The sequence below is a fragment of the Haliaeetus albicilla genome, chromosome W (genome assembly GCF_947461875.1).
Source record: "Haliaeetus albicilla chromosome W, bHalAlb1.1, whole genome shotgun sequence".
NCBI classification, from domain to species: Eukaryota; Metazoa; Chordata; class Aves; order Accipitriformes; family Accipitridae; genus Haliaeetus; species Haliaeetus albicilla.
This window is the reverse complement of record NC_091515.1, coordinates 18,584,964-18,612,941: the sequence shown is the minus strand read 5'-3', so window position 1 is coordinate 18,612,941 and position 27,978 is coordinate 18,584,964. Positions and strand designations below refer to the sequence as shown.

General features: G+C 45.1%; 1 protein-coding gene across 2 annotated transcripts in view; it reads right to left on the bottom strand.

The window, feature by feature from the left end:
- Nucleotides 1–21,414, bottom strand: part of LOC138683297 (NAD kinase 2, mitochondrial-like) — a 57,763-nt gene extending 36,349 nt beyond the window's left edge. For both annotated transcript variants that reach the window (XM_069774916.1, XM_069774917.1), the window contains exon 1: nt 20,951–21,414. In XM_069774916.1, coding sequence (XP_069631017.1) covers nt 20,951–21,313 — 363 coding nt within the window. In that variant the 5' untranslated portion in view covers nt 21,314–21,414. The remainder of the gene's footprint in view (nt 1–20,950) is intronic.
- Between the last annotated feature and the right edge of the window lie 6,564 nt (nt 21,415–27,978).

The following is a 27,978-nucleotide window of genomic DNA, read 5'->3' as shown; positions in this document are numbered from 1 at the left end:
GAAGAAAGTGGAAAGGAGAAAAGAAGGTATTTGCGACCCACAGACAATATCTGCTGCTGAGCGCCACAGGTCTAATTTGTTAGAAGAGGATTTTCAATTGCACATCTGAAGCAGAAATTGACCTTGCTTTACTACCAGAAAGAACAAGAAATCCACAGCAAATAACCTCTGCACTCAAAAAAAAAAATTAAAAAAAAATCAACTGTGTTACTAAAATCAGGACTCCCATTCATGCCTCCTCTAGAAATATCTGCTGCGAATGAAACACTGCTGCCAACAAGCACCTGACAAGCAGACAGCTGCTGCAGCATGTGTTTTTCAGGCTATTTCCACAGACTATTACTTCCACACACAACAGAAACTGCAAACTCCATCTTGCAATTTTACTTACCTTATTTATTTGGCTAATTTGTCAGCATGCTATCTTTCAACTTGGTCAAAGAGAACTTCTCAGAACAATGACAGCATAATGTATCTCTGTATGATCATTTGCAGGCTTTTGAGACACCATCATCAGTGGCAAGCCTACAGCTAACATTTCATTGGCATTACTAGCAAGAGGTGGTACAGGTAGTTTCATTGCTGTGGAACTGAGTGTTCTATAACTTAGATTTGTCTTAGGTGTGTTATTTCATCAACAGCTTCAGAAAGCAGAAGAGGATGCTCATCAAATAAGCTGTCAGTATCCTGATAACTGCCTGAACAATTTCCATGGATACTTCTATTCTTGCTAAGAGCAGCATTACAGAACACATATCTAATGTGTAGAGGTCTCCTCTTTGAATTTAGCTCTAAAACAAGCAAGCAGGTATCACTACACAACAAGACAAATGAAAAGTTAGCCATTTAAACTCAAGGCCCTGAGCTACATCTACGAGGTTAATAAATCGTCCCAATTTGCAAAAGGCTCCAGAGATTAAAACAGTCCGCTCATCTCTAGCTTCATCCCTCTAGCTCAGATATCAATAACTCACAAGTTCATTCATCTAAGAACTCACAAAGCAACAGTCTGCCTGAGCCCAACCACAGTAAAGTATATTAAACATGAATGCTAATCAACTGCTTTTCACATAACTACTCCAAAGAACCAGAGAAATGCTTATGGCCCTCATGGTCAGAGGCCACAGCATCACACAGTTGTTGAGGTTGGAAGGGACCTCTGGCAGTCATCTAGTCCAACCCCCCCTGCTCAAGCAGGGTCACCTGGATGGAGCTGCTTGCCTAGGACCATATCTATGTGACTAGATTTTCACAGATGGAGCCTCCACTACCTCTCTGGGCACCCTGTTCCCATGTTCAGCCACTAACACAGTGAAAAATTATTTCCTGATGTTCAGAAGGACCCTCTTGTGTTTCAGTTTGCACCCACTGCCTCTGGTCCTGCCTCATATCCATCTTGGGCTTAGCGACCATGAAATGATAGAATTCTCAATTCTTAGGAGAGGCAAGGAAGTGGGTTAGCAAAACCACCACTATGGACTTCCGGAGTGCAAACTTTGGCCTGTTCAAGGACACTGGTTGAGAGAGTCCCTTGGGAGACGGTCCTGAAGGGCAAAGGGGTCCAGAAGGGATGGACATTCTTCAAGAAGGAAATCTTAATGGCTCAGGACCAGGCTATTCCCACGTGCCACAAGTCGAACTGCCGAGGAAAACAACCGGCCTGGCTGAACGGGGAGCTTTTGCTAGGAGTCAAGAAAAAAAAAGGAGAGTTTATCATCTCTGGAAGAAAGGGCGGGCAACTTGGGAGGAGTACAGGGATCTTGTTAGATCATACAGAGAGGAAATTAGAAAGGCAAAAGCTCAGCTAGAACTCAATCTGGCCACTATTGTAAGGGACAACAAAAAATGTTTTTACAAATATGTTAACAGTAAAAAGAATCCCAAGGAGACTATCTGTCCTTTAATGGATACAGAAGGGAACGTAGCCACCAGAGATGAGGAAAAGGCTGAGGTACTTAATGCCTTCTTTGCCTCAGTCTTTAATAGGGAGACCAGTTATCCTCAGGGTACTCCACCCCCTGAGCTGGAAGGTGAAGATGAAGAGCAGAACATACCCCCCTTAATCCAGGAGGAAATAGTTAATGACCTACTACGCCATCTGGACACTCACAAGTCTATGGGACCAGATGGGATCCATCCAAGAGTACTGAGGGATCTGGTGGAGGTCATTGCCAAGCCACTCTCCATCATCTATCAGCAATCCTGGTCAACAGGGGAGGTCCCAGAGGACTGGAGGCTTGCCAATGTGACGCCCCTTTACAAGAAGGGTCGGACGGAGGATCCAGGGAACTACAGGCCTGTCAGCCTCACCTTGGTACCAGGGAAGATTATGGAACGGTTCATCTTGAGAGCACTCACACGACATGTGCAGGACAAGCAGGGGATCAGGCCCAGTCAGCATGGGTTCATGAAAGGCAGGTCCTGCTTGACCAACCTGATCTCCTTCTATGACCAGGTGACCTGCCTAGTGGATGAGGGGAAGGCTGTGGATGTTATCTTCCTTGACTTCTGTTGAGGATTTCTTGGCTGGGCGAAGGCATGTGAGCAATCCAGCCATTAGGTGGGAACGAAGCATAAGTTTACAAAATACTGGAGCAGACAAGGACGCTGTGTCCTTGTACGCTGGGAAAAAGGAAGATAAGAAGAGCCTGACAAACAACACCTGGATGCTGAAGAATAAGATCAGTAACTGCTGGACACCTCGTGAAGAAGTTTGCGCAGCCAATAGAGAATAAGATAGTGTCGCGTGAAACGGGGTATCGTACCAATTAGAGTATTGTATAAGGCGTGTGGACATAGAAGCTTAGCCAATAATAACGTCATAGCTAGTGCGTGCTATCACCTTTTTTCTATATAAACCCTGTAATAAAGGAGAACGACCATACTCATATTGAGACTCCATCGTTACTCCGGGACCGTCTTCCCACTCCGACATCTGGTAGCAGAGGATGGTTCTGCACGACTGAATTCTCCGAGACTGCGGTAAGCAGCGAGAGGAGGGGAGTGGGAAAACTTAACGGCTGGGAGAAGTGCTGCTTGGGTGCATAGTCAGAGCAGACAACGGTTCGAGGTGGCCTCTCATCTCCCAGGGGGTAAGGCGCAGCATGGAAATAGAAGCTGCAGCGACGTTGCTCGCAAGTATCCTCTCTAAGAGAGGGATCGAGACAACGGTAAAACAACTCATCAAGTTGATTAAATTAGGAGCAAGATGTTAACTCATATTGAGTGTGATTCTTGACTCCGGCCGCTCTTCCCGACATTTGGCGCCCGAACAGGGACCCTCAAATCTGTTATAACTGGGCCGAGAACAGACGGAGGGCTTCTCAAATCTGCTCACAAGACTCGGCGGAGCAGACGGAGACGGGAGGGGCGGAGCAGGAAGGCATCTGCGAGAATTTGGGCAGAGAGCTGGAATCCAACTGCGTGCGCCAGTTTGGACCTGCACCGGTAAGACCGCTTTTATTTACTATGGATCATGAAGCGGCACTCACACTGTTAATTCTCGCAAAGCGAGAGGCCAGTGTGAGCACACGGAAGCTCCAAGAGCTCTGTCATTGGGGAAAAGAGAGAGGATGTTTTAAGACTCCTGAGACTATGTTCAGTGTCACAGAGTGGCATGAACTGGGAGATAAGTTATGGGACGAGACGATTAAGGGGAGTTGTACTGCAAAAGCTTTCGGACAGACTTGGGGAGAAGTAATGAATCACCTTCTACAAATGATAGCAGAAAAAAAATGGCCAAGGCTGCCTCCGCAATGTTGGGCACTGAGACTACTATTCCTGAGTCCACACGTATTTTCGACTCAGAAACCACGAAAACCGCTACAGGGGTTGTTGCCCCTATGAAAGCGTCAGCTACTGAACTTTTAAATAATTCACCTGGCGACCCAGAAACAGGACAGTGCGATCCTAAACAAGGGAGTGCCGATTGCCGCCCGAGGGAATCTCAGCCCCGGTCAGTATCGGTAATAGACACTGAGCCTTCCTCCTCTGAGGACGAGGGAAGCCCGGGAGACGATCAAGAACCGCCGCATTCCCCCCCCTCCGCCGCCTTGCAGCGGCGCGTGTCAGCCGGCTACGGAATGGCCGCCGCCAGGCGCGGCCGCGGCCGGCCCCCGGCAAGAACCATCCACCCCCCCCCGCCACTGTCCTTTCATCCATCCCGCCTCTCGGAACCAGAGACGGTGAAACCAACTGCGCCCGCGATAGACGCGGAGCCGCCTGCAGTACCCGCTGCGGACGAGAGGCAGAGGCATTGGAGGAAAAAAAAAAAAAAAAAAAAAAAAAAAAAAAGACGGGAAAGTCCTTGAGAAATTAAAGACTGCTGTGAGTCAATACAGAATCCGCTTATTGATAAAGCCAGTAAGAAACCCTCGGTCAAGTGTTTTAATTGTGGTAAACTTGGACACATCAAGAGCCAATGTAGAGTTTCTGCTAACAAAAAGACGGTGCAACAGTTGTAAGAAAGATAACCATACCACCAAGAATGCAGGAAGAAGGAAAACTTTACACCGAGCACCAAGGCCCCTCACGCGACGACACAAATGCAAGGGGTTTGGGCTGCCAGCCCTCAGGAAGCCTCGCAACTACCAGATCCGCCACTGCAGGAAGCTCCAGAGTGGACATGGAAACCGCAGTACACATTCAACATAAAGGGACCATTGGGGTTTGGGCTTAGTGCATTTTTAATGGGGCGATCTTCAACAGCTCTAAAAGGAATTCTGGTAGTCCCAGGGCTTATTGATGCAGATTTTTGTGGGCCTGTGAAAATTATGATTCATGTTTTAATCCCTCCTGTTTCTATTCCTAAAGGTACCAGAATAGCACAATTAGTTCCATTCAGGTCGTGTGTTCCGAACCCAGGTGAAGTACAACGTGGAGATGGTGGATTCGGCTCCACAGGGGAACCGCAGGTATATTTTGCCATGGACATAACAAAAGGTAAACCAGAAAAGGTAGTGCAATTGGAAGGGCCTGACGGAGCTATCGTCAAGAAACTGATGACAATCAATACAGGAGCTGATGTTACGGTTATTTCACGATATATTTGGCCTCCATCATGGCCATTGATCAATCCAAATTTTGGTATTGCAGGGATAGGGGGCACACAAGCCACCTTAGTAAGTCAGCTACCCATTACATTTGTGTTCCCCGACGGTGAACACGTTATGACGCGTCTGTATGTCATGACTACCCCAAAGAAATTGTTCGGCCTCATAGGCCGTGATTTATTGAGCCAAATGAAGGCAATGTTAGTGACCCATCCTTTTTAGGAGCAGTCACTGAGGGGCAGCCAATCCTGAAAATTAGCTGGAAAAGAGATGAGCCTGTTTGGATTGATCAGTAGCCGCTAAATTCTGAAAGGCTGCTAAAAATACAAGAGTTAGTTGAGGACCAATTGAGAGCGAGACATGTTGTTCCTTCTACTAGTCCATGGAATACACCAATATTTACCATTCCCAAGAAAAGTGGGAAATGGAGACTGTTACATGATCTCAGAGCTGTGAATGCAGTGATGCACAGTATGGGAGCCCTGCAGCCGGGTTTGCCGTCTCCAGTTATGCTTCCAGAAGAATGGGATTTGTTAATTATAGATCTAAAGGATTGTTTTTTCACCATTTCCTTGCACCCAGATGACGCTGAACGGTTCGCCTTTTCGGTACCGTCGATTAACAAGGCAGAGCCCTATAAGAGATACCACTGGGTCGTGTTACCGCAATGAATGCGCAATTCCCCCACGATGTGTCAAGTATATGTGGCCTGGGCATTAGAGCCTGTAAGAAAGCAGTTTCCTCAGTTACATTTTGATAGCGGGAAGGAACTTGCCACAGGATGAAATTTTAACTCAATTGCAGGACATCTTAAGCCATCGCGGAGTAATAATTGCTCCTGAAAAGGTGCAAAAGGCAGCACCTTGGAAGTATTTGAGGTGGCACATAGATGCTGGCAATGTTAGAAATTTCAATGGTACATGATGTCCAGAAGCTTGTGGAAAATATCCAGTGGGTGCGGAATCTTTGCGGTATCACTAATGACGATATGGACCCTCTGGTAGAACTCTTGGGTACGAGCGCATGTGCAGATGAGAAACGGGAAATGACAGAGCTGACCAATTGGTTGCAGCGGCATGGGAGCCTCCTCCAGGGAATCGTTTTCAACAAGCAAGGCAATCACATGCGTTCTTGCACCAACCCGCTAGGATGTTAGCAAAGCAATTTGACTTACCACTCACTGATGCCCAAGGTATCGTTAAAGCATGCCCCGATTGTCAAAAGGAAGGGCTGGGCTTGGGCTGTGGGGTTAACCCATGAGGTCTCTTGCCATTACAGTTGTGGCAAATGGATGTCACCCATGTCACGTGGTTTGGTGCAAAGAGTTATGTGCACATGTGTATTGATACCTATTCTGCTGCCATGTGGGCCACGGCACAAACTGCAGAAAAGGCCTTACATATTGAATAACATCTTCACGCTTCTTTTGCAGTGCTGGGTGTGCCTAAAGAAATTAAGACAGACAACGGCCCGGCCTATGGTTCTACACGATTTGCTTGATTTTGTAATTTGTGGGGAATTCACCATGGTACGGGTATTCCACATCTTCCTGCAGGACAGGCTATTGTCAAACGCGCCAACCAAACCTTAAAGAGCATGCAACAAAAAGTGGGAACCCAGGGCTTACTCCCAGAGGAACAATTGGCCAAAGCCTTATTTGTGCTAAATTATCTTAGATTGACAGGTGATCACAAAGACCCACCAATGGTAGTGCATCATGCTCTTTTACAGGTGGAAAGGACGCATCAAAGTACAGGAAGGACCCAGAATCCGGGAAATGGTACGGACTGGCAGAAGTAAAACTTACTGGGAGAGGGTATATGTGTCTGCTTACAGATCGAGGCCTGCGCTGGATCCCGGCTAAGTGGGTCAAACCATGGCTTCGCACTGATGCTGGACCCGGAACCGTCCCAGCGGCAACTGGGACGGCACCGGCGGGTGCTGGAGCCACTGATCCAACAGATTCTGACTAATAGAGTATTACACTTTAGAGGACTAGCAGACATTGAGTCCTTCAGAGAGGTTTTTAGAACAGCGTGCCTTATTGTATATAGAACTTGCTTTAGGTAAAAAGTGTGCTAAGCATAATTTGTTTAAACATAGTGTGATTACGGGAAGACAGTGTGGGGTAAACGTAAAAGTTAATTAAAGCCAAAATTAGGGGTAAGGTCTATTTCCATTAATAACCTGGGAACGAGGTTGATTGTGTTTCCACAGATACAGGCCCATGACGGACTCCTGTTGAATTTGCACGACCATCATCATCTGGAGCATCATAGATGGTACGGCAATATGAATACCATCTCAGTCGAAAACTAATGTATAGGTCACCTTGGCTAACATAATAGGTCAAGATTCTCTGTGCATTGCTACTGCATCATAAAGCCCATGAACCAATAGACAAGATGACTATGACTCGTGCAGCGCGCCTGGCCAGCAAGCGCATGCATCATAGATTGCAACCGAGGCGGCCTTTTTGGCACCCGCTGGCCACGTGTGCTGAAATCCGTTCCTCTGCAAATGTATAAATACCGGGATTTTCCGAAGAGCATTGGGCTGGTGTACGGTGAGGCCATCGTTGCCTCTGTGGGGATGCCCATGGGATGCTGGCACCTACCAATTGCTGGGCTGAATTCGCGGAGCAAGATGGCACAAGAATGTATGGATGGTTCATCTTTCTCATAGTCCTCATGGTCTGGGTCATTAGGGGTAACGGGTTGGCTCGAAGAATTATGGGCACTATTGTAATTATAGCTATTGTAATAATTTTACCTTGTTCAGCTTGTTAAGGAAAAATGACATCCCAAGTTATTAAGCAAGCCTGGATTGCTCAAAAACAAAAAGGGGGAATTGTTGAGGATTTCTTGGCTGGGCAAAGGCATGTGAGCAATCCAGCCGTTAGGTGGGAACGAAGCATAAGTTTACAAAATACTGGAGCAGACAAGGACGCTGTGTCCTTGTACGCTGGGAAAAAGGAAGATAAGAAGAGCCTGACAAACAACACCTGGATGCTGAAGAATGAGATCAGTAACTGCTGGACACCTCGTGAAGAAGTTTGCGCAGCCAATAGAGAATAAGATAGTGTCGCGTGAAACGGGGTATCATACCAATTAGAGTATTGTATAAGGCGCGTGGACATAGAAGCTTAGCCAATAATAACGTCATAGCTAGTGCGTGCTATCACCTTTTTTCTATATAAACCCTGTAAAACCCTGTAATAAAGGAGAACGACCATACTCATATTGAGACTCCATCGTTACTCCGGGACCATCTTCCCACTCCGACAGACTTCAGCAAGGCCTTTGACACTGTCTCTCATGGCATACTCCTTGAGAAACTGGCGGCTCATGACTTAGACAAGTATACTCTTCGCTGGGTAAAAAAACCAGCTGGATGGACGAGCCCAGAGGGTTGTGGTGAATGGAGTTAAATCCAGTTGGCGGCAGGTCACAAGTGGTGTTCCCCAGGGCTCAGTGTTGGGCCCGGTTCTGTTTAACATCTTTATCAATGATTTGGATGAGGGGATTGAATGCACCCTCAGCAAGTTTGCAGATGACACCAAGTTGGGAGGCAGGGTCGATCTGCTTGAGGGTAGGAAGGCTCTACAGAGGGATCTGGACAGGCTGGATCAATGGGCTGAGGCCAATTGTATGAAGTTCAACAAGGCCAAGTGCCAGGTCCTGCACTTGGGTCACAGCAACCCCATGCAGTGCTACAGGCTTGGGGAAGAGTGGCTGGAAAGCTGCCTGGCAGAAAAAGGACCTGGGGGTGCTGGTTGACAGCCAGCTGAATATGAGCCAGCAGTGTGCCCAGGTGGCCAAGGCAGCCAACAGCATCCTGGCCTGCATCAGAAATAGTGTGGCCAGCAGGAGCAGGGAGGTGACTGTTATGATGGTTGGACTCAATGATCTTGAAGGTCTTTCCCAACCTAAATGATTCTATGATATCCAGGATCTGAATGCCATACTGAAACAATCACAAATACTGCTTCTTAAAAGAATTCTGCAATACCAAGGATAAAGAGTAAGACAGACAGACCACCACTTTCTTTTTACTTTAAAAGAGCTGAAAGCAAAGATCAGACAGTCCAGTCACTGTGTGTACCATCTCCCCAAAGAGAGCCTGGGAGGAATTTGTGACATACAGAAAATCTCAGACTGCAGGACAGCCTGACTTCCGAGCCCACCGATCGGACAGGCCCATGAACCAATGCCAGACTTCAGTCTTACCAGACCCCTCAAAAAGGTCCTTATGTTTTAGCTTCTGCATGAAGACAACTTGCAAATTCTACCCTTCAGAGGAAACTCTTATTTACAATTGTCATAGCCATCCTTCAAAAAGGGTTTGACAGGCCACTCTCCACTTTCAACATCTAAGAGCAAGTACAACAGTCTCCCCACTTGCACAGAAGAAAACAAGATGCAAAGGGAATTCATTGTCTCCCCCAAAACCTTCTCTATAACAGTTAACACTACAACTAGAGCCAAGAAAGATGAGCAGAATATACTCTATGATGGAGTTATTTTTCCTTATGAACTTCAAGGAGAAAAGGCCTAGACTGAATGCCTAAAAAAAGCTCTTATCTTTCAGCCTGATCTTTTTTAGTGAAAGGATAATTTTTCACAGAGCTCCTTTAACAGTCATTTAGGCAAGAGACATTTGCTTGACTGCCTTCCTTTTGGAGTCTTAACTCTCATCTTTGACAAATCTCACATCACTGGATTTGAACTGTGGGACTGTTGTTCTGGAATAATGCTGGCCCTCAAGTAACAACATTGCACAATTAGGACATGGCTTATAGGAACAAATACAAAAGCAACACAAAGCCAAGCAACATCCAAATACCTGCTGTTGTCTACATACATGGATTATGATCCAACATTCGGAATGATGGCATTTTGTCTTCCTAAGCAACCGTTACACATGATGAGGCCCTGCTTTCCTGGGGTTGGCTGAACATCTGCCTGCCAACAGGAAGTAGTGAATTAATTCCTTGTTTTGCTTTGCTTGCACAGTTTGTTTTAGCTATTAAACTGTCTATCCCAACCCAGGAGTTTTCTTACTTTTACCCTTCATATTCCCTCCCCCATCCCACTGGAGGGGGAGTGAGCAAGCAGCTGTGTGGTGCTTAGCTGCCAGCTGGGGTTAAACCACAACACTCATGCAGGAGTTAAACTAAATATTTGACTAGAAGAGGAAAAAAAAAAAAAGGCAGCATAGATCTAGAAACAATTACTCTCTCAAATTTCCACAATGAACTTGCCTACACACACACCCCAGCTGGAAAACAAGAACAGATCACTGCTTTCCAATCTATCAAGTTTCTACAGAAAGAACCACCAAACAAATGGATTTAGAAAGCAACAGCTAAACACAGAAGTTTGAATTTTAACCTGAAGAAAAAAAATACTATGACCACTATAGGTAAAAATCATCTAGCCATTTCTAAGCAGAGCACAGCATTATTAAGATTCTTGTAAGTATTTACCCATGTTCTCTTGTGGATCCAAATGTACAGTGGTACATTTGAAGGTAGTATCTTTACATTGTCTCTCTAGATTAACCACATCTCCCAAGTATAGACAGCTAGTGCTCTCAGTTTTAAAAAAGAAACAAGCATTTATTTTGACAGGGCTATGGAAAAAAAAAAATCTCTTCTTTTTCCAAGAGTGTTAAGTTTTGAACTAGAAACAGCTTTGAATATAGCATGTTGCTTCAACTAATACACTCTTTTTTACTTCCCTGACAAATAAGGAACACTGACTAAAAAAATTGCTTAAGTGCCAAAGTCTAAGACTGGCAATCCATAGTTGCATGCAAGTAGTTTTCTTATGTTCTAGTGTTAACTACTAGTTAAGTTAAATCTTCATCTGTCACGTTAAAAACATATTCAGTTTTCCTCACAGGTCAGGCAGACATTGAACTTTCTCATTTCTCCTCACCTGTATTTAAGAGCTCCGATCGCATATTAAGCTTTCCTATTTTGTAATGCAAAAATAATCCACATACAAATAAAGTGGGATTAAAGCATGATTCAGTTTCTGAACCTTAAAAAAAAAATAAAGCACAAAAGACAAAGAAAAATAAACTAAGCAGTTAACCATGACAGAACCTGCCCAGTAGAAATCTGTACCTTGGAGGCCCATTTCAAGTGCTCCACAGAAAAGGGCCTCTAGAAGCACAGCCACAGCAACCTTGAACCACAAACCTGAACCTTCAGTGAGTTTTCCAGCATCAGCTGGAACTGATGGGAGAGTTGAATTTGGTGGCTGTATACAACAAGTGTCCAGGTTTGGATATGACACTAACCTTCACAGTAAGTGTTGGACAGCATGCCCACTCTCAATTTCTTCTAACTAGAAAGGAATTAAGACAAATACCATTTATGAGCTTCAGTTGCTGTATTTATACTAATGACCCTGCTTTCACAGAAGTTGCTCAACTTCTTAAACTTCTCAAACTTCTTAAAAGGTGAAGTGTGTTCTCCTACTTACTTTTGCATTAGAAACTCTAAATGCATCAAGTCTGATCTTACATGGTTTTGCTAAAGGAAAAAAAAAATAAAAAGTGAGATGATAGGGTCAACACATCTGGGGGGAAAAAAAAACCCACTATTCAAATTTAAGTCTTTATTGAAAAATTCCAGACTCAGTGAATTGATGCTTTGTTTGATAAGCCTCTGGCTGACCCTTTTACTAACAACAGGGCAGGCTTCAGCAGAATCATGCTTGCAGTACTAGTGGATTAAACCATTTGGGACACTCAGCTCTTTCAGGGACCTGCAGTCCAGGTAATTGAGACTAGCAGGAGTGCTCCAAGGCCCTCACTGAAGTGAACCTGAGAACCAGTTTCACTGAGCAGCAGCAGGTCCTAGGTGAACTTAAAGCACATTGGTTTCAGATAATTTAATAGTTAAAAAATGCAATCCACAAACTCAATGCCTTGTTTACAAGATGGCTTTAATAATGAGCATTTGCCTTCGCTAAAGTAGCAGAGAAACATGCAGCTTCCTAAAACAAAGCCCTACTAAGAATCAGCACAACCTAGGCCCCAGGTTCAAATTCTCTATAAAGCTTTAAACATGAATCAAGTCTTCAATTTCAAACTACTGCCGAGTTGCAAGCTGCAGGCATTAAACGCAGTTCCTCTGGGTTATTAGATATCATACAGACCATTAATTGCTTGCTTATAAAAAAATGTGGTAAGTTAACCCATATAGTAGGTCAGTACCTACCATAAAAGAAAGGTAGTAGGCTGGTCCTACCTGACCTGTCTACTGTTGACTGCTGAACTAACCAGTTGTCAATTGCTCAGAATTGTTCCTAATAGTTTGGCCATTTGCTAGGTTTCTACCAGTTTGGTACTTCACCCCTCGTGCTGTAAAAACCCAGTAGGCTGCTTTAGCTAGGAAATTTTTTTTTTTGCTTTTATTTTCCTCACTGTTTTCTTCAGCAACTTAGACCCCTCACTTTCATTATATAGTCACAGAAGCCTTTCAAATGTTACCTTTATATCTGCTATAGAGTAATGATTATAAAGTGTTTTGCATATTGCAGCATTTTGTATTCCATTACTTCTGTAGTAGCTGACTTCAATAATTTCTTCACTTGGTAAATGAAACTGACATTATGTTCCTGAAGCTTTATAAAAATGCTGCTTTGGGGCAAGAGTTCGATCTACACATGAAGTAAAAGTGCCATAAACCATTTTCTAATTCTTCATCTACCACATTAAAGTATTATTGTAATTTTAACCACAGTTGAAGAATACACAGTGGTTTGTAATTCAAAGGCTAATGCAGAGCAAATTGTGTTAACTATAAACAAATCAGTAACTATTTTCTGCACTAACAGGTTTCTAGAAATCCAGTGCAATCCAGACAATTCAATCATTCAGTTCTCATTACTTCAGCAGGACACCAACATAACAATGTCATAAATCACAACTAGCTAAGTACTTAAAACTAATATTAAAGTCACTTCCAAAAAGCAGCCTTTTTCAGCTGTATAAAGTACCAGATGCTTGGTGAGATAGTCCATGAAGTTTAGTTTAGCTACACTGAAATGCCCTACTTCTGCATCTATTTGCTATATATGACTGAGTATACTTGAATGGGGTGCTGGAAAAAAACAAACGCTATGGAAAAAGGAATTACTACATTCCATCCATTTGTTTCCATCATTTTCCAGACTCCTCCTATGACAGAATGACAAACTAGAAGGAACTTTTTAATAAAGCAGAAGCAACTAAAGTTACTTAGCATTGATGCAAGTATATCAAATTTCAAATGTAAAGATAAACAAATGCACACTGTGGTTGTGTAACTTGAATAACATTTAATACCCATCTCAGTTTCCAATGGACTAGCTCAAAATTTTTATTTCTAAAAAAAGTGTCTTTAGCTTTATATAATCTTGGTGTACTACAGTCTGTCTTGACTTCTGTATGCTTCAAATTCAGTAGATTGAGACAATTTCCCCCCCCCCCCTTTTGGGGAGAGGTAGAGCCAACTATAGTCCTACCAGTTTTTAAACTCTTTATGCATTCCCTAGAAGAAAATCTGCAAGAATAATTCACATTACAAAATAAGCAACCAGAGATCGGTAGTCTGAAATCATCAGAATGATGAAAAGCTTCACGGTACCACTTCATTCATTAAATAAGTTTCCATTTAAAGATACTACCTTCAAATGTACCACTGTACCATTTGGATCCACAAAAGAACACAGGAGTAAATACTTAACCCAATACTTACTGCTTTTTAGAATAGCTCAACTTTTCTTTTTATTTAAGAAAACTCAAGGACTTCTAAATTTAAGAAAAAAGACTCTGCTGAGTTATCTGATTTCATTTAAAAAATTAGAATTCAGTTGAACTTTTTCTTTCTGCTACCCTCCTTGCATCTGTAAATATTTTCAAAACACTAGGATTTTTAAGTAACCTCTTCTAATAAGAGTTCTAGTGGATCACAGGCATCTGGATTTAAGTACAAGCCTCTAAAACAGAAATCTAAGAACAAAATGCCTGGCTAGTTTCCAAAAGTGTACCTTGGGGCAGTGGTGTGAAATTCACAAACCCAAAAGGCTAACAGTTAGGAAAGGTAATTCAAAAGTGATACAAAAAAATACATCTTTCACCATTTAATGTAAAAGAAGGTAAAGAGTTTTTTCTGTAATAAAAAAATCGTTTATCAAGTTTGAGGTAAAATAGTATATTTCCCAAGAGAGAATTTTAAGAAACATGAAAACTTTAATGCACAGAGTAGTAACAGCTGGTGCTGTAAGCATCTAAATTGGGGGGGGGGGCCTGCTTACACACACACAATTCTGTGGGTTTTGTTTTTGTGTGCAAGAACATGCAAGCTCCAACTGAAGCTCTCCTACCTGTTGGGAGATACTCCTTCCTGACCAGCCTGGCTCAGTATGTTGTTGGTGCCCTATATTAAAGATGAGTTCACATTGTGCCTGTTTCAGAGGAGGCAATACCCTGCTAACAGGATACCTTTTCTCTACCCAGATACCAGTTTTCAAGAAAGCTGTATGAGCTTCACATTTCTGAGATGACCATCCCTGCCAATTTGTTGCAGTGGTCCAAAAGAGCCAAAACTTGTTTCAAACCTCCAACTCCTTGCTTTCCCTCCCCACTCCAAATAAAGGCACATAAAACAGTCACAGTAGAGTATCAACTGTAGTCCACACTGAATCATTTTCTTCCAATTAAGACCAAAATGAACATAACTTTTCATTTGACAAGACATCTTCAAAGGTAATTAAAACTGCATATGAAGCGCTAATTTTGTTGACCTTCCCTAAACACCCTCCAGCAGTGAGAAGTTAGCAGTTGCATCTCAATTGTGCTATCAAACAAAAAAATAGGACTCAGGAAGTTAGCTTTATTACTGGGACATTAAGTTCTCTTAGTTTATATAAGGACAACAGCAATGCTTGCTCTATATAGGTTTTCCAAGAGCAAAATAAGCAGTTGTAAGTGTCCTTGAAATTCTGTCAGGACACACAGTAGCTTTCAGTATTAGTTGACTGGATCATTCATTTTTGTAACCAGCCATATTTAGATGCCAATCCCAATAACCAGGTCAGAGGAAATTCAAATTGCTGTCATTTCTGGTAAGCAAACTGTAGGGACTTAGGAAAATGACTAGTATTTTTATTTAACTTATAGCTGGTAACTGCAAGTGTTAGAAATCCAACAGTCTCTTTAAATCTCATGAAGGCAAACAAAATTGTTCCCTGTGTAATTCGATACATGGAATTTATTGATGCAACACTTTTTTAAAAAGTGCTGGGTCATTTTGGGGCATTTTTCTTTCCCAATATTAGAAATCTCTCATTTTTATAGGTCTCTAATCTCCCTTCTGAACTAAAGACTCTGAAAACCTGTACAACAGCATTCAGAGCACTTAATCACACTTTTCAGAATAGTTCAGAATTAGAATACCAATTATGATAGTCAGATGTGTTTAAATACAGTTATCAACAGATTTAAGACTCATTTGTAAGTGTGTAAGAGCATTTGCCACAAGATATATTAAAAATAACCACCTGGAGCAAGCAAGCATAACATGTATGTAGAGATGCAATGAAAGATTTAATCTTTTACAGATCTACTAAATACTCTTTCAAGAGTGTTTGCCCTTGCTCTCCATCTCTCCCCCATCTGTTCTGCTTTTCTACTGTCTAGACTGTTTATTCACCTCGCCCATCTCTATTTGAACAGAGAAAGAATTCAGGAATTCTGACCTTGCGACCTTTAATAGTGTTTGTATAGTACAACTCACTTGGTGTGTCCAAAAAAAATAAAGCCACAGAAGTATTTAGGCCACAGCTGCTCAGGGCCTCTGTTTTCTATTAAGTGTCAGACAGCTAGTTTTGATATTCAGATATTCTGCTTCTTGAATTATGCTATTATTTATATAGCATATCATATATGATATGATTTCTATCATATTTTAATATATATTGGTGTATGCCAATGATTCATCTTCAGCCTCCTTAAATATGGAACAAATCCTGTTTAATTAGAGGCCCAAAGGCACACATGCAGTGTTGCTTGTGCATTAAGACAGAAAATGCAGTAAGTCACTTAATACGTAAACACACTGATTGCAACGGCCAAGTTCAGGTCTGCTCTCCTGTCTCAGTGATCATGCACAACTGATTAAGCCTACAATGATCATTATTTGTGCTATACTAAAATCTGAAGCTTTCAAGTAGAGATGTCAGTTATCTTCCAAGAACTTGCAAACATCTCTTCTGCCCACAACTGGTAGGCAAACAAGCCCAGGTACAGCTTCCCAAATCTAAGCCTCCAATATTGCCCTGAAATTGAATTTTTGTATTTAAGATAACCAGCATCTGGACATCTGAAGATCTGTGACAAATGACAAAGGCACCACGCCCCTCTGCTGGTATGGGCTCCCTCATGCCACAACACTGCCACTCCACAAGCCAGATCTAGGGTCACCTGAGCTTGAGCCCCTGCAATATAACATCATCAGGTGAGCTAAGCTTTTCCTATACACTTCTGCTTTCACTCTTTGCTGCTACCCCAATAGCAGTCTTTCACACGAGCCTCAATTCCTACCCTGCTCTCTGTATGGCTGTTCTGCATGACTGAGCTCCCACACCAGATTCATGACTGCTTCAAATCACAACCTTCAGGATAAATTGAGCATCACCCTGGGTAGCAGCAGTAGGGACTCGCTGCACATCCAAGGACAGTGTCTGGTCTGTTCCTCAGAGACCAGTAGTCTTGGGACCAGCTTCTCAAGTCTCCCCAGGAGAAGCAGGGACACAGGGAACACAGAGTGCCACTAATCTCAGGAAGCAAAAAACATCATGATCCCAAGCTGCCCGCAAAGGATACGGCACTGAGAGGGAAGGACGCTTTGCAGCACTCTGCTAAAGAAGTGATCTCTGTCTACAGTAAAGAGGGTAAGAGTCTCCTGAACCTTCATCTAACATATTTACTGAGAATGCTGTTAGCTCAGAGTTTGAGGGAAAAAAAATTGAGACCAGAGTCATAGCAAAATGTAAATACAGAAATTTTTTACAGGTCAGCTAAAAAATGTGAGAAACAGAAATTCTCCTTACTGCATTGACTCTCTTATTTCCTATTTCAAATATATAATTTCAGAAGAGCTTTTCAGTGTGTTATTGCACAAATCTGTTTTCCCACCCACGCAGCAAGAACCTAACAATATTGCTAAACACAGTTAGGCAAGTTAGCGTTGCCAGGTAGACAAAGCCTATGAGTTTTATTGCTGCAACTCCTCACGTAGAGGTATTTTGAGAGGAAAGCTAGATTTAAAAAAGCACCAGTTTTCTAGAATAAAAAAAAAAAATATGGAAAATTAACTTCTTATACCTGCAAGTTTCTCCAAAAGGATAAACTCTAAGGTGCTTCTGCAACTACTACAATCAGACACTGTGCATTTACAGGTGGTGGTTTTGGTTTTTTAAACACATCTTCAGACTGATACAAGTTACCAATCCTGCAAAACATTCATTCATGTGAGAAGAGAAACTGCAGCCATCACTATATCCAATTGAGAGCACCTTTAGGGATGTTCAACACTAACTGATTCACTATTCCAGTCTTGCCTGTACACAAGCAGTTAAGGAAAGGTGAACAAACAGGCCATTTTGTTTTTCTTGGTTTTAGCTGTGCACTGAGGACAACCTGACTCTCTATACTTAACACCAAGAAATGCTTCCTCAATAGAAGCTTAAACAGAGACAGAAAAGCAGTCTTACAGATGAGCTGAAAGAGACATTGCTTTTCCATAACTACCATATGAAAGGAAGTACAGGGACATCTTGGCAACAGGAACCTACATTGTAGGTAAGAGTAAGAACACAAGGTGAAGTTTCCACATTAAACTTGGTATCATTTGTAAAGCTCTCTAATCAAATTTCATAACATGTAAAAATGTTTGGACAGGAATTCCATACGAGATGGATGACCAACTGAAGTATACAGGAAAAAGTTAGAAAAACAGAAGAACTAACTTACTTTAGATACTGTACTTTTTATCCTAGTTCTTTACAAAGGAAGGCTATACAAGTGTATTGGGTTTGTGTGGCAAGGTTTTGATAGCAAGGACTACAGGGTTGGCTTCTGTGAGAAGCTGCTAGAAGCTTCCCCTATGTCCAATAGAGCCAATGCCAACTGGCTCCAAGACAGACCCCGCAGCTGGCCAAGGCCAAGCCAATCAGCAACAGCAGTAGTGCCTCTGTGATAACTTATTTAAGAAGCTGGGGGGGGGGGGGGGGGGGGGAGAACTGCACAACAGGAGCAGCAGTGAGAAGAGAGGAGTGAGAATATGTGAAACAACTATGTAGACACCAAGGTCAGTGAAGGAGGAGGGGGAGGAGGTGCTCCAGGCACTAGAGCAGAGACTGCCCTGCAGCTCATGGTGAAGACCATGGTGAGGCAGGCTGTCCCCCTGCAGCCCATGGAGGTCCACAGTGGAGCAGATATCCACCTGCAGCCCATGGAGGATCCCACGCCAGAGCACCCCCATGGGAAGCCCACACTGGAGCAGGCTTCTAGCAGGACCTGTGGAGAGAGGAGCCCATGCTGGAGCAGGTTTGCTGGCAGGACTTGTGACCCCACGGGGGACCCATGCTGGAGCAGTTCGTGAAGAACTGTAGCCCGTGGGAAGGACTCATGTTGGAGAAGTTCATGGAGAACTGCACCCCATGGGAGGGATGCCACGCTGGAGCAGGGGAAGAGTGTGAGGAGTCCTACCCCTAAGGAGGAAGGAGCAGCAGAAAATAACATGTGATGAACTGACTGCAACCCACATTCCCCATCCCCCTGTGCTGCTCAGGGGGAGGAGGTAGAGAATCCGGGAGTGAAGTCGTGCCTGGAAAGAAGGGAGGGGTGGGGGGAAGGTGATTTAAGAATTGGTTTTATTTCTCATTACCCTACTCTGGTTGATTGGTAATAAATTAATTTTCCCCAAGTCAAGTCTGTTTTGCCCATGACAGTAATTGGTGAATGATCTCTCCCTGTCCTTATCTCGACCCATGAGCCTTTCATTATATTTTCTCTCCCCTGTTGTCCCAGTTTCAGCTGGGATAGGGTTAATTTTCTTTCTAGTAGCTGGTATAGTGCTATGTTTTGGATTCAGTATGAGAAGAATGTTGATAACACACCAATGGTTTCAGTTGTTGCTAAGTAGTGTTTAGACTAAGTCAAGGATGTTTCAGCTTCTCATAGCCAGCCAGCAAGAAGGCTGGAGGGGCACAAGAAGTGGGGAGGGGACACAGCCAGGACAGTTGACCCAAACTGGCCAAAGGGGTATTCTGTACCGTGTGATGTCATGCCCAGTATATAAATTAAGGGGAGTTGGCCTGGGCAGGGGGGGATCGCCGCTCAGGAACTAACTGGTCATCGGTCAGCAAGTGATGAGCCATTGCATTGTGCATCACTTGTTTTGTATATTCCAATTCTTTTATTATTATTGTCATTTTATTATTGCTATTATTATAATTTTTAGTTTCTTCTTTTCTGTTCTATTAAACTGTTCTTGTCTCAACCCATGAGTTTTGGTGTGGGTTTTTTTCCCCCGATTTTCTCCCCCATCCCACTGGGTAGGGGTGGAAGTGAGTGAGTGGCTGCATGGTGCTTAGTTGCTGGCTGAGGTTAAACCACAACACCTGTCCAGTTGAGGAGGGGGAGTGATAGAGCAGCTTTAGTGAGTACCTTGCATCCAGCCAGGGTCAACCCACCACAACCACTATATCATTTGTCCCTGCTACATAAGTGCATTTGAAAGTTTACTCCAAATGCAGTAAGTGAACAGAGGTCTAACATTTCCCATTGTAGGAGACCAAAGACTAGACAGATCCAAATTAATGGTCTTATTCAGAACTAAGACAGTAGTATGAGCTCATGACCTGGTCTGCACAGACTGCTGACAACCAAAGTAACTCCAGCAGGTACCATCCTTTAGCCCACCAGTGGCAGATGACACAGAGCACTGAAAGGAGACAGTCACAGGGTACATGTAAGACAGGACAGGGTCACTGAGCTTGGTGGAGATGAAGACACAAGACACTGGGTGCACATATCAACTCTTAAAGATACCTGCTTTCCTTAGTATACCTTCATTAATGTAATAGCCGCTGTTTTTGTAGTGAATGTTTCTTAAAGACCAGATAAAAAGGCAAGACAGACAGATGTGAATGAGAGATTTAGCTGTTTAGCTAGAGGAGTTCAAAAAAAAAACCTGAAGGATGAAGTGAGGAAGCAAGACAAGGATACAGAGCAAAGGATCAGGAAGAAACGAGAACAAGTCCTCTCTAAGCCTCAGAGGGGATTTTCACAACATAGTGTTTTCCTCAGCATGCACTTCCCTAAATATAGTCTTTATATTACACATTACAAAAAAAAAAAATTGTAGCTTACTGAACACTGCTGAAATTACTCCGGGAATAAAACCCAAACATGCTTACTACACAGATACCTCAACAATTTGCAGTAGATGAATAAAGGGAGGTTAAGCTCATAACCCCTCTCCTAGCCTACCACAGCGAGCAGCGCCGCTCACCACCTCACAGAGACGGGCTTAAGGGCCTCGGGAGGCGGCGAGATAGACACAACCTCCCGGCAACGGCCGAGCGCGGGGAGAGCGGCCGCACCCTCGGCCCACGGCGCCGCCCCGCGCACCAAAATAAGGGGAAACCTCGGACCTACTCCAGACACCCCTTCCCCGCGCACACGGCCCAGCAGGCCCCTCCAGGGCCTGGGCATCGCCTTCGTAACTCCTCAAACCTCCCCGCGCCCAGACACGTCCCCACAGCCCGGCCCCACCGCGACTCCGGCGGTAGCGCCCAGGGAGGCTGGGACCGCCGTCCCCTCCCACCGCTCACCAGCTGCTTAAGGTCCTCCTCGGAGAGCCCGGCGTAGCGATACCGCTGCTGCTCGAACTCGTACCGCGTCGTCTTCACCACCACCGCTACCCGCGCCGGCCAGAATCCGCCGCCCGCCGCCTCGAGCCTACCGCAGCCCCATCGTCGCGGCACGCACGGCCCAGGCCTCACCACCGCACAGCGGGCGGCGGGGCTCAGGCCGCGGGAGGCGAGGAGACGCCGGCGAGCGCCACCGAGCAGCGGCAGCCCCGGCAGGGCAGAAGAAGCCCCCACCGCCCGCTGGCAGAGCAGCGGGGAACAGCGGATTACCGCCCGGCTGATAAAGCAGAAGTAGCCGTAGAAAAAGCCCTGGAAAGAGGACATCGCCCGAGCTCGCTCTCCCCCAGGGCAGGAGCCTGCAGCCAGCACGCGCAACGGCTACCCCCACTCAGCACACGTGGCACGGTCGCGCGGCAACACCCCACCCCTCCCCGCGCGCAGGCGCCACCCCCACCAATGCCGAAGAGTGCCGCAACACCCTGCTCCTCCCCGCGCGCAGGCACCGCCTCCACCAATTCCGAAGAGCGCCGCAACACATCCACCCTTCGCGGGAGTGGCAGGGAGAGCTTCCGAGCTGGGCCTGGTGCAGCGTGCGCATGCGCCCTTCCCGACCAACCGAGCTGGCCCGAGGAAGGGAAGGAGGGGAGTGTGGAGCGAGTGCTTGCCTTCTAGTGCTTTGGGAGCACGGACTGCGCGTGCAACTGGCTCACAGCGTCTTCCCCCCGCTATCTTTCTATGCCCCCGGCTCTACCTCCTCGCGGGTTTGGCGGGTGGATTGCGCGCACCTGGCGCTAACGGCTGTTGTAAGGGGCTGGGTCCTCTCAGCTGGGCTGCTTCGGCTCCCCTGCCTCAAAGGGACACCTCCTGTATCCCTTCCTCACGGTCTTCCGTGCAGCTCTTTTCTGTGCTAACAGTTTGTAAAATAAAGCCAGTTGCATCCTCTGTTTTAACTCATGGAGACAGGACTTGGTATTAAGCAGACTCTGGAAATCCTGAGGTGGACCTCAGTGAGGTGCCTTGCTGGGAAGCTGGCTTGCTTCAATGTTAAACGTCTGTCTGAGGAGAAGGATTTGGAAAGTTAGAAAAACACAACAGGTCCTTTATTTAAAAAGGACTAAATACTGCATCATGTGAGGATCTGATGAGAAACATGTACTTTGAAAAGTCCACCTCTTATTCATGACTATTCTGGTCTTTATTACGTTTATTACAATGTCTGAGGAAGCAAAGAAAAAGGCAACACGGTGAAAGCAGCAGGCTTGGGAAAAGACCTGTGCAGCAGAGCTGTGAATGCATGTGAGCAGGACAAGTCTGCATTTTGCAAGTCCAGGGGAAAAAATTAAATAATAGATCCTAAGCTACTTTTTAATATTGTAAGCAAGCTCTCTGGAAATACTGTTGGTTGTTTGGGGTTTTTTAATATCAGTATTAATAACTGCCTTTTCAGGTGTTATCTTTCACACACAGTATTTCTACACTGAATGCTTCATTTATGCACGTTTTTCTAATTACTCACCTTGTGCCTGTTCTTTCCCTGGGGGAAGTTACAGCTTCTCGCTGTGGGGAAAGATTGAAGCAGCAGCTTTTTACCTGTCAGTGCAGCACTCTTCTGCAGTGCTTTGCTAAATATGAGAGTCTTAGGAAATCAGACTAGCTAAAGCAATTCAGCCCTTCCTTACTCTTGTATAACAGTACAAAAGCTCCATCCAGTCTTTACTGACAGGTAGGAGGATTTTTTTATCTACTGATTAACTTAGCCTTGAAGGAAACTACCACAAAACAGATTACCAGGAAAGTAATTAAACATAACTAATTCCCTTGCTAAACAGAAAATGCCTCCTTCAGTATAACCATTAACTTTTGGATTGTACAAAGCAGTAGATAATACAAGATCCTGGAGACCAAAAGGGATATAAGAGGTTTTGAAAATTTACAGCTCTGTTCTGAATGGTATCTCTTTTATAACTTATTTGACCGTTGAGCTGCTCCTCCAGGATTCTGTGCTTCAGACATTACTTATTTATATTTGTCGTGGTTTAACCCCAGCCAGCAACTAAGCACCACGCAGCCGCTCACTCACTCCCCCCCACCCAGTGGGATGGGGGAGAAAATTGGGAAAAAGAAGTAAAACTTGTGGGTTGAGATAAGAACGGTTTAATAGAACAGAAAAGAAGAAACTAATAATGATAATGATAACACTAATAAAATGACAACAGTAGTAATAAAAGGGTTGGAATGTACAAACAATGCGCAGGGCAATTGCTCACCACCTGCCGACCGACACCCAGCTAGTCCCCGAGCGGTGATTCCCTGCCCCCACTTCCCCGTTCCTATACTAGATGGGATGTCACATGGTATGGAATACCCTGTTGGCCACTTTGGGTCAGCTGCCCTGGCTGTGTCCTGTGCCAACTTCTTGTGCCCCTCCAGCTTTCTCGCTGGCTGGGCATGAGAAGCTGAAAAATCCTTGACTTTAGTCTAAACACTACTGATCAACAACTGAAAACATCAGTGTTATCAACATTCTTCTCATACTGAACTCAAAACATAGCACTGTACCAGCTACTAGGAAGACAGTTAACTCTATCCCAGCTGAAACCAGGACAGTATCCACCCCTTATTCTATACCATTGATGTCATGCTCAGTTCCCATACCTTTAGTTGTTGAGGATTTCTTGGCTGGGCGAGAGCATGTGAGCAATCCAGCCTTTAGGTGGGAACGAAGCATAAGTTTACAAAGTGCTGAAGCGGACAAGGACGCTGTGTCCTTGTACGCTGGGAAAAAGGAAGATAAGAAGAGCCTGACAAACAACTCCTGGATGCTGAAGAATGAGATAAGTAACTGCTGGACACCTCGTGAAGAAGCTTGCACAGCCAATAGAGGATAAGATAGTGTCGCGTGAAACGGGGTATTGTACCAATTAGAGTATTGTATAAGGCGCGTGCACAAGCGCATAAGATATATAACTGTGCTAAAAGTTGTAGAAAATGGGCTTCACTTGATCACATTGGTCTGTGTGTGATGTCCCCTGTGGATCCTCTGCAACATTTGGCACCCGAACAGGGACCCTCAGATCAGTACTTTATCGTCTCTACGAGAATTTCTGGTGCAGCTGAACCAACGAGGGAGCAGAGAAGCCGGCCGAGACTTTCCTGCTGCCCCGGCAGGATGGCATGAGCTTCAGCTAAGCTGGGAAGAACGACATGAGCTTTAGCTGAGACGGGAAGACGAGGAGGCGCGCGCAAGCTTGAATCTCGCCCTGATCAGGTGAGCGGTTGGAGAAGGAGATGGGGTTGGACAAAGGGCAGGAAGCAGTCCTAAAGCTCCTTCGTTATTTTCTCTCTGAGAGAGGACTGAAATGCGATAATTCTGTGATAAAGGGGTTGCTTTTACGGGCTTGGAAGAGAGAACTTATTCCGAGTATAAATGTCGCATTTGAAGAAGCGACCTGGGATAATATAGCAAGGCGCTGTGGGACGCTATTAGAAGCGGGGGGGATAAGGCAAAGGAGGCAAACAAATACGCAGCACACTGGAAGGTAATTCGAGACATGCTGCAGGCAATGAGGGCTGACCGGCAGGCAGCCGCTGCTGTCTGCGCGGCGGGGACCCCTTCTGCTGCCTCCATGGCTGCCGCGTCAGCCTATCCCGCTGCAGTTAGGGGGACATTCTCTACACAACTATCTCTACCCCCCCGAACATCCATTTCTGATAATGCTGAGACGCCTGCACAAACACAGCCTTTGCCTATACCCAGCCAGGTCGCTGGCGCCGAAGATATGCCCCTGCCTGTTACTCCGCGAGAAGCGGAGGAATTAGGGGGGGACGATTGTCGCCCTGCAGGTCCGGAGCCGACAGACTTGGAGGTGGTGAACCAGTTACAAAAACTGCCAGCCCCGCTTTCTCCCCCCCTCATCCCTCCCCCCGCCCGCCCGCCTTCCCCTCCGTCCGCCCGCCCGCCGCGGCGTGTGTCAGCCGGACATGGAGCGGCCGCCGCCAGCGCCCCCCCCCACCGCCGGCCCTCGGGCAGAACCGTCCGCGCCCCCGCCCCCGCCCTTTAATCCATCCCGCCTCTCGGAACCAGAGACGGTGAAACTAACTGCGCCCGCGATAGACGCCGAGCCGCCTGTAATAGCCGCTGCAGACGAGAGGGAGAGGCATTGGAGGGGAGTAATAAAAAATGCCCTTGTGGACGGGACTATGCTCCAAGCATTTCCAGTTGTTATACGACACAAATGCAAGGGGTTTGGGCTGCCAGCCCTCAGGCAGCCTCGCAACTACCAGATCCGCCACTGCAGGAAGCTCCAGAGTGGACGTGGAAACCGCAGTACACATTCAACATAAAGGGACCATTGGGGTTTGGGCTTAGTGCATTTTAATTGGGTGATCTTCAACAGCTCTAAAAGGAATTCTGGTAGTCCCAGGGCTTATTGATGCAGATTATTGTGGGCCTGTGAAAATTATGATTCATGTTTTAATCCCTCCTGTTTCTATTCCTAAAGGTACCAGAATAGCACAATTAGTTCCATTCAGGTCGTGTGTTCCGAACCCAGGTGAAGTACAACGTGGAGATGGTGGATTCGGCTCCACAGGGGAACCGCAGGTATATTTTGCCATGGACATAACAAAAGGTAAACCAGAAAAGGTAGTGCAATTGGAAGGGCCTGACGGAGCTATCGTCAAGAAACTGATGACAATCAATACAGGAGCTGATGTTACGGTTATTTCACGATATATTTGGCCTCCATCATGGCCATTGATCAATCCAAATTTTGGTATTGCAGGGATAGGGGGCACACAAGCCACCTTAGTAAGTCAGCTACCCATTACATTTGTGTTCCCCGACGGTGAACACGTTATGACGCGTCTGTATGTCATGACTACCCCAAAGAAATTGTTCGGCCTCATAGGCCGTGATTTATTGAGCCAAATGAAGGCAATGTTAGTGACCCATCCTTTTTAGGAGCAGTCACTGAGGGGCAGCCAATCCTAAAAATTAGCTGGAAAAGAGATGAGCCTGTTTGGATTGATCAGTGGCCGCTAAATTCTGAAAGGCTGCTAAAAATACAAGAGTTAGTTGAGGACCAATTGAGAGCGGGACATGTTGTTCCTTCTACTAGTCCATGGAATACACCAATATTTACCATTCCCAAGAAAACTGGGAAATGGAGACTGTTACATGATCTCAGAGCTGTGAATGCAGTGATGCACAGTATGGGAGCCCTGCAGCCGGGTTTGCCGTCTCCAGTTATGCTTCCAGAAGAATGGGATTTGTTAATTATAGATCTAAAGGATTGTTTTTTCACCATTCCCTTGCACCCAGATGACGCTGAACGGTTCGCCTTTTCGGTACCGTCGATTAACAAGGCAGAGCCCTATAAGAGGTACCATTGGGTCGTGTTACCGCAATGAATGCGCAATTCCCCCACGATGTGTCAGGTATATGTGGCCTGGGCATTAGAGCCTGTAAGAAAGCAGTTTCCTCAGTTAATTATTTATCATTATATGGATGACATTTTGATAGCGGGAAGGAACTTGCCACAGGATGAAATTTTAACTCAGTTACAGGACACCTTAAGCCATCGCGGAGTAATAATTGCTCCTGAAAAGGTGCAAAAGGCAGCACCTTGGAAGTATTTGGGGTGGCACATAGATGCGAGCAATGTTAAACTTCAGAAGGTTCAAATAACATCAGAAATTTCAACGGTGCATGATGTCCAGAAGCTTGTGGGAGATATCCAGTGGGTGCGGAATCTTTGTGGTATCACTAATGACGATATGGCCCCTTTGGTAGAACTCTTGGGTACGAGTGCATGTGCAGATGAGAAACGGGAAATGACAGGAGAACAGCAAAAAGCCTTAGAATATATATCAAAGAAAATTGCATCTAGCTTTGCATCCAGATGCAATGAGGATTTACCGATAATATTGATGATCGTTAATACAGGGGACTCTCAGAGACAACACCCTTATATGGTAATTTGTCAGTGGGACACAAAGCGCTCAGATCCCTTGAGAATTCTGGAATGGGTCTTCTTGGCCATGCGACCGGACAAATCTATTGTAACCCGATTGGAATTATTTGCACAACTGATCATTAGGGGAAGAACGAGGATTGTAGAGATTGCAGGGACGGAACCAGAAATGTTACTCATACCTCTGGTAAAATGGTATTTGGAATGGGGAATTCGGCATTCTGTAGCGCTACAAGTGGCATTAGCGGGGTTTGGAGGTAAGATAAGTAATCAATATCCAAAGGATAAGTTGTGGTCACTATTGGAACAGCAAACCTTTGAGCAAAAACCATGGAGGTCGGAAACACCTGTACACGGGGTAACAGTGTTTACTGATGCTGGGAAAAAGACAGGCACGGCCGCCTGTACATGGAAAGATGATAACGATCAGTGGTGTGAGCATGTTGAAAAGGGAGAGCCTGGGGATTCTTTACAGATGTTAGAATTAAAAGCGGTGATTTGAGCACTGCAGCATTGGGCTAAGGAGCCGCTGAATATCGTATCCGATTCTCTTTATGTAGTTGGGGTGGTACAAAGGATGGAAAGATCAATGGTAAAGGAGGTCACAAGCAAAAGATTGGGCATGTTGTTTTTGTCATTACTACGCTGCTTGAACTCTCAGAGTGTAGAGTATTTTATAACGCATATAAGAAGTCATCAAAACCTACCAGGTTTGTCAGAGGGAAATGAAAGAGCTGACCAATTGGTTGCAGCGGCATGGGAGCCTCCTCCAGGGAATCGTTTTCAACAAGCAAGGCAATCACATGCGTTCTTGCACCAACCCGCTAGGATGTTAGCAAAGCAATTTGACTTACCACTCACTGATGCCCAAGGTATCGTTAAAGCATGCCCCGATTGTCAAAAGGAGGGGCTGGGCCTGGGCTGTGGGGTTAACCCATGAGGTCTCTTGCCATTACAGTTGTGGCAAATGGATGTCACCCATGTCATGTGGTTTGGTGCAAAGCGTTATGTGCA